General features: G+C 49.5%; 1 protein-coding gene across 6 annotated transcripts in view; it reads right to left on the reverse strand.

Annotated features, from left to right (window-relative positions):
- Positions 1-9,004, reverse strand: part of NKTR (natural killer cell triggering receptor) — a 112,519-nt gene extending 103,515 nt beyond the window's left edge. For all 6 annotated transcript variants that reach the window (XM_032772492.2, XM_032772485.2, XM_032772476.2 and 3 more), the window contains exons 1-2: positions 8,841-9,004; positions 4,177-4,271 (exon numbers count right to left, since the gene is read on the reverse strand). In XM_032772492.2, the coding sequence (XP_032628383.1) occupies positions 4,177-4,234 (58 nt within the window). In that variant the 5' untranslated portion in view covers positions 4,235-4,271; positions 8,841-9,004. The remainder of the gene's footprint in view (positions 1-4,176; positions 4,272-8,840) is intronic.
- Between the last annotated feature and the right edge of the window lie 240 nt (positions 9,005-9,244).

Raw genomic sequence — 9,244 nt, forward strand, 5'->3', positions numbered from 1 at the left:
TTATTTTTATATTAAACTCAATTTTTGTTTTATACTGTTCCCATATCTTAAATTGCTGCAGATATCATGACAATAAGTAACTGCCTTGTAGTATATGTCAGGGAAAAGCTGAAGGTTTTGGACCTGTGGACAGGTTGAGGCTTTGGGCACCCAGGAAACTATGGGAAGTTATTATAGGTTTTAGTACCCAGAAAACAACCATGATTTCTGGTACTACGCAAAGTATGCTTTTCATCTTATCCTCCCTGTTTGTGGGTAGGGAGTGATTTCTTGCTCTCTACCACAGAAACCTTTGACAATAATTAGATGTGTCACTACACCCTGCTCCAACCTCTCTGCTATATCCAATAATGATGAATAAGCACACTAGCAAGATATTTTTCTAAAATAATCCACAGCTAACTGGATAATTTTGACGTTTAAGCCGTCATCAGATTTCTGAATTAATACCTCACTGATATGAGAAAGGCAGGGCAGTACACATCTCTGAGGGCCATTGTTTCAAGCCATCTGCAGATTCAGGCAGACATCACTGTATAGTTTATATTTAATTCAGATTTTGAATGTCATCAAAAGGAGTACAGAATAAATAGGTACTGGATTTCTAAGGGTGACAGGTATTACAAATAAATGCAATATTTATCAAATCTCAAATAATAGCCCAAAACAGTCTCACAAAACCAATACTGCAATGTTTGGATCTTCACTGCTAGAAAGCACTAGTCTTTTCATTTTTATAAGGGTGTAGCGTATGGTTGAATGGTTTAGAGAAACAACAGATCCTGCATCTTGGCAGGGGGTTAGACTAGGTGACATTTTCGGTCCCTTCTAACCCTATGGTTCTATGACTTAGCTTTCATTTTAAAATAAGGTTAACATTCTGAAGTACAACTAAGTGATAAATTCAAAAAGAATTATTATGTACCAATATATGGTGCTGCATAATCACATTATATATCATTCCTGATCTTAATGTTAGCACAATTTGTAAATCAGCACGGTTGGCATTTGCACAGGAAAACATTAACCAATTGCAATAAATACAGCAGAGCTTTAAAATTGTTGTGAGGATCATTCAACTTTAAAGATGGAACAAGTTACATCATACCACACAAAGAATATGTCAAACAACATCTGAGTTGAAAGAGAATGGATTAATATCCAACCTTCCTCTATTTGCACCAGCAATATAAAGTAATTTCTAAGAGGGGGACAGCAGTTTAGGCCTCCCTTACCTTGTCAGCCACTGAAGACACATTGGCAGTCTACCTCCTCTTGTGGATGCAAACACATGGCTGAGGAAGGGGCCAGAAAGCAAACAAGAGACAGGTGGAGTTGGGAGCAGAAGATTGAACAAGGTAGGGGAGATTAGGGGAAGGGATCAAAAACAAAACACCTAGGATGAGGTCTAAAATAAAATCTCAGGATAGGAGAAATGAAGAGGGAAGAGTACTGAGAATCAATAAGCAAGGTTTTTGGGTGGAAATTGCATCGTGTTTCTTTCTATTGCAAATCCATTTAACTAACGCATTTAGACTGGAAACCAAAGATGCAGAATTGTAACCTTCCCCCCACAATCTATTTCTGAGTTTGATTTTTTGAATGCTCCTATCCTATGACAAGAGCGGATTTAAAGTTGTGGAGAACTGTGACTTTTGTATTACAATCGAAGCTCTGTTTTTGCTTTCTGTTCAGAAACGGAGTGTAGAAAATGTAAAGTAGTGTGAACTTCTAACAATACAGCTATGAATTATGTTGCAGTGAGCTTATTCTTGTAATAAGCTATTGAAAACAGTTAATCTTTGCTCCTGAAGATTTTATAGAAGAGTAAAAGCAAGCAAAATGGCTTCAATATACACCTGAACATGACAGAAATTTGGAAGTATAAACAGAGAAACTTTTATTTCAGTGATACTTCTAAACTTAAAGGCTTTCAGGGAAATGGCGAGATAGAAAATGAAAGTAAAAGGAGCCATCGCCCTTTAAAATGTTTATTTTGGGGTGTGTGTTGCGGCACTGAACAGTAGTAACACAACATTTAAACAGCACTTTAAAAGTTCAAAGAGCTTTACAACATTAATCCTCATAACAGTGAGGTAGACACAAATACTACCACTTTACAGATCAGGAAATTGAGATAGACAATGAAGACTATGGCCAGGTCTACACTGCGACTTTAAATCGGTTTAATGGCCGATATACCGATTTAACGCTGTATCCGTTCACACGACGTCGTCATTAATATCGAGTTAAACGGCTCCTTAAATCGATTTCGGAACTCCTCCCAAACGAGAGGAGTAGCGCTAAATTCGATAGTGATAACTCGGATTAGGGTTCATGTGGACGGAAATCGACGTTATTGGCCTCCGGGCGGCATCCCAGAGTGCAGCACTGACCGCTCTGGACAGCAATCTGAACTCGGATGCAGCGGGCAGGTAAACAGGAAAAGCCCCGCGAACTTTTGAATTACATTTCCTGCTTGCCCAGCGTGGAGCTCTGATCAGCACGGCTGGCGATGCAGTTTGAAATCGAAAAAGAGCTCCAGCATAGACCGTACGGGAGATACTAGGTCTGATCGCTGTATGGGGAGACAAATCTGTTGTATCCAGCTCCGTTACAGAACACGAAATGCCAAAGCGTTTGAATAAAAAACTCCAGGATACACAGCGCTGTGTGACAAGCGTAACGGGAAGCCAGAGACTCAAATGGACGCTCATGAAGGGAGGGAGGGGGTACTGAGGACTCCAGCTATCCCACAGTCCACAGCAGTCTCTGAAAATTATTTGCATTCTTGGCTGAGCTCCCAATGTCTGTAGGTTCAAACACAGTGTCTGGCGTGGTTCAGGGAACAGCTCCTCAGTTTATTTCCCCCCACCACCACGTGAAAAAAAAAAGGGAAAGATTGCTGTGCTATGGCGTTTGCTCAATGCACTCCGCGAAAAAGGCGCCAAAGGGTTGTCTGCTGCCTTCACAAAGGGAGGGGTGAGGCTGTACCCAGCACCACCCGGGGCAGTGTTTTCTGCCCCATCAGGCACTGTGCTCTCAACACGGAAGTGGGAACTATGGGATAGCTGAGGAACAGCTACCCACAGTGCACCGCTCCTGAAATCGATGGTAGCTTTGGACCATGGACGCAAACAATCGATTTCGGGATCCCACTGTGGACGCGCTAAACCGATTTTATTAGATCTGTTTTGTAATATCGGTTTAAGCTAATTCGAAATAATCGTGCAGTGTAGACGTACCCTATGAAGCAACTCACAAAGCATAACAGGGACTAGAACTCAGACCTCCCAATACTGGCAGACTATACTGCTTCCCATAGGGAACTATGAGCTAGGTATGGAAGAGATGTTTTAGATCAGGGGTCGGCAACCTTTCAGAAGTGCTGTGCCAAGTCTCCATTTATTCACCCTAATATAAGGTTTTGCATGCCAGTAATTCATTTTAACATTTTTAGAAGTCTCTTTCTATAAGTCTATAATATATAACTAAACTATTGTATGTAAAGTAAATAAGGTTTTTAAAATGTTTAAGAAGCTTCATTTAAAATTAAATTAAAATGCGGAGCCCCCGGACTGGTGGCCAGGACCTGGGCAATGTGAGTGCTACTGAAAATCAGCTCACGTGCCACCTTCGGCACCTGTGCCATAGGTTGCCTATCCCTGTTTTAGACCATCCACTAATGGCACTTACATATAAGTGATAAGTGCCTTTAAGAACTGTAACAAATAAAGCTCCATCATCCTGCACAATCCCCTCATCAGTTCTATCCATTTTCTATAGTTCGTTTTGTTTGTACAAACAATCTTGAAGATACAACAAAACGCACATGATGCTATATTTGTATTCATTTCAACTGGTTAGAACTTATACCATACAGTCCTTTTCACCTTCAAAGTACTGAGCATTTATTAACCCTACCAAACCCCTGTAGGGAAAAACCTGGTTAAAGAAAAATTCCACAGTACTATGAAAGACATTCCAAACACAACATCAAATTGCAAAGAATATTAAACTACTAGAAATATTAAGTATCTTATGTACAGTTGATCAAACCCACAAGAAATATGCTGATTGCCTAAATCAGTGGTAAGAGCCTATACAATATCTAAAGTAGAAAACTGAGCAAACACAAATAAATAAATAGTTGTCATGCACAGCCCCAAATCTTACCTGGTTCCCGATTTATTTCTATATCAAAGAAGCACTGAGGCCGGTCCTGTGCCCCCATGGCAGCAGGGAGCTCCAGCCCCTCTCCTCCTCGCCACCTTGACACAGAAGAGAACAGAATAAACCAGGAGACATGCAGTACATCTTAAGATCCCGCCCCAGTGAGGGCCTCTATCCTATCCTATTCTAGTCAAGTCTTTGTATTACAGTCCCCAAACTGAGCCAGTGCTCCCTCCCATTCCAAGAAGGGATGGAAACAACGGCACCCCACATCTCCCATCCTCCAAAAACAGCCAATAATGACTTGTGCTTTAACGAGATGAGACAAAGGAAATAAAGGTTTTTTATTACTATTATTATTAATAATGATGAGTACTCTCACTGACAAGTAGGGAGCGAAGTGGGCCCTTGCCCTTACCCACCCCAGGGAACTGGAATGGAAGAACAGACTCCTTTCTGATCCCTGGAAATTCAGAGGAGCAAAGAATGTAAACGCCTGGCCCCAAATCATTCAGAGTTGAGGGCAGGTTTGGGAAACCTGCTCCACTTTGGTACAAATATTGCAAAAGATGGGTGAGAACTCTGCTTACTTCCCCTTCCTCAGGAATTTGGGGTGGGGAAGTGAGGAATCTGGGTATGTGGGGATGCTAAGTCCATCCCTGCTGCTTCCCCTATTTTAAGGGGAATTTGGGTATGTGTGGGGTTAAGATCTTTCCCTATCCCCACACTTTTTTGGTGAATTTGGAAGGAGAGATCAACTCCTATCCTGCTGCCCCCTTTTTGGGGAAATTTGGGAGGGAGTTAAGATCATTCCCTGCTGCCCCCCCCTTTGGGCAATTTCGAGGTGAATGCATGAGGAGGTTAAGATCCTTCCCTGCTGCCCCCACTCTGTAGGAGCTAGGATGGAGAGTTAGGTCCCTTCCACACATATCTTTTAGGGGAATTTGAGAGGAGTGAGCCCCCTGCCTTGCTGTACCCCCTTATAGGAATGTGTGTGGAACTTGGGGAATACATTGCCCCACTTGGGAATGTGTCATTGAAGAATTGGGGAAGTCCTTTCCTGCTACCTCCTCCTTACAGGAACACAGCAATGTGCACAGGGGAGGGAGGAAAGAAGCAGCACGCCTCCACCCCAGTAATCATCAGCGGCACAGAACTTCTCCAGCTCCGCAGCTGCGGTGGCAGCCTGGGCTGCTGGGAGGAAAGCAAGCACCTCCCGAAGCGAGGGGGCACAGCGGAGGGACAAGCAAGCTCCTATCTACAGAGTGGGGAAGCAGCAGGGGAGGGAAGAGTGAGCTCCTGCTGGAGACGGGTCCACAGACAGGGGTCAAAGTTAAATTTCTCTGCACGCCCCTGCAGGAAGGTGGGGGTAAGGACTCCACCAACCCCCTCAGTTTGGCTGAAATGGTGACATTGCATCACTGGGAATTTGGGGTGACCCCATAGGAACTAGTAGGCATCCCTCCCCTCTGCCCCCAACTGGGCAGAATTAGCAGTCGCTGCATCCTTCCGTGGCAGCTCCTACACTTTATTCCCATTCCCCCCTATGAGGAGCTGAAGCTCCAGCCATTAGCCCCAAACACCATTAATTGGCTGACTTACCCTCATCTCCTCCTTCCACCTCCCACTCCTGTGTGTCCCCACTACTCCACTCCCCTTCTCCTCTCATCACAGGCACTGTGCTCACCACCACACCCTACAATTCTACCCAGGAGGGACGTGCCTGGGCCCTGCTCTCAGTCCTCCTTGAGCACACCAGGAACGGAGAGAGCAGATTCCAACTGTAATCCTGTGAGAACACGTCTCATGTCTTCCACCCTCACCATGATGTGGCAGTAAAAGGGCAGGGGTAATAAATGGAAACTGCTGGTACAGGTTTCAAATCAGCACTCCCCCATTCACACACACTGCTCCCTCTAGTGCCCGCATGCTCCTCCTGGAATGGGCTCATTCTCCTCACGTATAAACACCCCCTCTTCCGTGCTGTCCCACCTATCATTCAAGGTCAGCGCCTCCCCCGCTACACAAGCACCACTCTTCCTCCAGCAGGCTGGACCCCTCCCACACCAATAAGGGATAAAAACAATCACACTGTCTCACTGCCAACCCAGGCACAGTAACACCCTCCTCTGCCCCACAGCAATGACTAGTGCTGTACACAGATGAGAGACAGCATCAGATAAAGGTTTACTGTTCTGAACGGTAAAGAGCACCTCTCCCTGGCAGATGGGGGCAAGAGGGCCCTTGCCCTCTGACCCACTCCAGTGAATTAGAAGTGGGGAGCAGACACCATTTAGATCACTGGGAACCGGGTGAAAACAAAGAACCTAGACTCCTGCCCCCACATCAGTGGCAGTAGGAGGCAAGTTTGGGGACCCTGCTCCCACTTTGGTAAAGACACTGTGGAGAAAGAGCAAGGCCTCTGCTTGCCGACCCCTCCTCCTCCCTTAGGAATTGGAGGTAGGAGGAAGCAAGGGATCTGGGTTTCTGGGGAGGTTATGCTTCTTCCTTGCTGCCCACTTCGGGGGATTTAAATATGCTGGGAATTAATATCTTCCCCTGCTGCCACCCCTCTCTCCCCATTTTGAACAATTTGGGTGGTGGCTGGGAGGGATGCAGTAGAGTCCTTGACGGTTCCTTACTCAGGTAACCTGACCATACCCAGTTATCTACCGGCATGGGCACACCAGCCCCACTTCCCCATTACTCACAAGGGGGTTGGGGGATTCACTTTGTTAGCCTCCTTAAAGCTCTCTCCAGCTGGGGGATCAAAATGGAAGTCACGAACACCCCACACTTTTGGGCTCCCCCTCAGGCCTCAGAAGAAGGGAGGTGGTGAGTCTACAGTGCTGTCAACAACTCAGTCCCTTAAGTTATGGGTTTGGGTAAATCGCTCTGGCTGGGTCTCTGTGGCAAGCTCAGCCTATCTGTTTTACCCTGGCAGTGTGCTGTACTCTTCTCAGGGTCACAGATAAGGTCTCTTGCCTAAGACTTCCCTCTTCACAGTCAGCAACTGCTCCTGCAGTCTGATGCTTTAGAGCCATCTTGCTCCTCCCTGCCCCCACTGCAGTTTTCCCCCCTTTCATGCATGATTGACAAAGTCAGAGGGGTGGGGCTAGACCTACAAAGGTCTCTCTAGCCTATTTCTCATCCCTAGGGACTACACCCCATCACAAGGGGGTTAAAACAATTTCTGGCTGCTCCTACATTGTGGGAGTTGGATGGAGAGTCAGGACTCTTCTCTACGCACCCTTCAGGGGAATTTAGGAGGCAAGGAGTGCCTTATTGCCCCTCCTCCTTTATAGGAACACATATGGAGCTGGGGGAAGACACTACCTACTATGGGAATGTATCATATGGGGGGGGTCCTTTTCCTAATACCTCTTCCATAGAGGAAGAGTGGGGATGAGAACCCCACTCTCCCTCTGTGTGTTGACTGGAGAGGTGATCGCCAGTAGGAATTAGGGAGGGACCTGTGGGAACTAATAGGCCTCCCCACCCCCCATTGAGAACTAGGAGGTGCGCCTGCATGAACGAATAGCCCCCCCAGGAAAAAAGGGAATGACGCCGTAGGAGCCGGCTGGCTGACCCCACTCCGCCGCCTCCCCTCATCATCACAGGCACCGCGCTCGCCCCCGCGCGCTCTACCGGTGAGGCGCGCCCCCGCGGCCCCGCGAGAACGAATTCCACGCTGTAATCCCGCGAGAACACGCCCGTCTCGTGTTTGCCGCCCTGCCCATGATGTGGCAGAAGGAGGGCCGGGGTTACCAAGGGAGGTGGCTGGGGTCGCTTTCTCCTTAGCAGCGCCCCTTCCACGCACGCTCTGCCCCCGCCGGTGCCCCCCAGGGCTCGTTTTCCTCCCGTACAAATACCCAGCCGGGTAGGGCTCCGAGGCAGCCCCCCCCGCCGGGCAGGGTTCCCTCCCACCCAAAGGGGCGGAAGCAACCAGTGTCACAGCAGCTCCCCCCCACCCCCCGGCAATGGCTAGTGCTGTACCCAGAGGGGATCCCAAGGTTTATTGTGAACCATAACGAGCACCTTTCCCGGGGGAGGGAGGAGGCCATTGTTGAGCCCTGGCCCACTGGGGGGCAGACACCGCTTGGTCAATGGGAACTGGGGGGGACCAAAGACCCTCGACTCCGGCCCCCACATCACTGCTGCCCCTCTGGTGCAGACATTGTGGAGGACGAGCGAGGGCTCTGGCTGCTGGGGATGGGGGGGGGGGAGGGTGTGCTCGTGGCCTACTGCCCCCCCCTTTGGGGAAGTTTGTGGGTGGGGGGATGAAGCTCTTTCCCTGCTCCTCCCTCGGGGGGGGTTCAGAAGCAGACCCTTCCCTGCTGCCTCCACTTTGGGGAGCCTGGCGGGAGCCAGGACCCCCGCTCACACCCCTGAGGAGAATCTGGGGGGAGCGAGCCCTGCCTAGCTGCCCACCCCCCAATAGGAACGTGTGTGGAGCTGGAGAACACACGGCCCCCTCTAGTAACGGGGGGCGGGGAGGCTCCCGCTTACAACAAGGGGGCGGGGGTGAGGACCCCACCCTCACTGGTGACTAGACGGGTGACCCCATAGGAACTAACACGCCCCACCAGTAATTAGGGGGTGACCCCAGGGGAACGAGTAGGTCTCCCCTCCCCATTGCCGGAGATTAGCAGCAGCTGCGTCCTTACCTGGCAGCTCCTTCGCTTTGTTTCCCTTCCCCGGTTCCTCCCCCCGTGTGAGGAGCTACAGCCGGAGCCACCGGCCCCAAACGTCAATAACGGGCTGACTCCCCTCCCCTCTCCCGCGCGTCCCCGCCACCTCCCCTCGTCACGGGCGCGGCGCTCGCCACCGCGCCTTGCCGGCGCACGCGCCCAGGCCCAGAGGAAAGCTCGGGCTTTGCCCCCTGGGCCCCGCCCCCCTCGCGCGCGCGTGCCCAGGGCCAGAGGAAAGCTCGGGCTTTGCCCCCTGGGCCCCGCCCCCCTCGCGCGCGCGTGCCTCGTCCCAACGGTCGCTCCCGCTCTGGTCAGGGGGCGAGCGCAGTCAAGGGGGTTCCTGGGGCAGGTTTCCCAAGTGTCTCTGTCCCGCTACACAC

The sequence above is a fragment of the Chelonoidis abingdonii genome, chromosome 2, assembly GCF_003597395.2.
Source record: "Chelonoidis abingdonii isolate Lonesome George chromosome 2, CheloAbing_2.0, whole genome shotgun sequence".
NCBI classification, from domain to species: domain Eukaryota; kingdom Metazoa; phylum Chordata; order Testudines; family Testudinidae; genus Chelonoidis; species Chelonoidis abingdonii.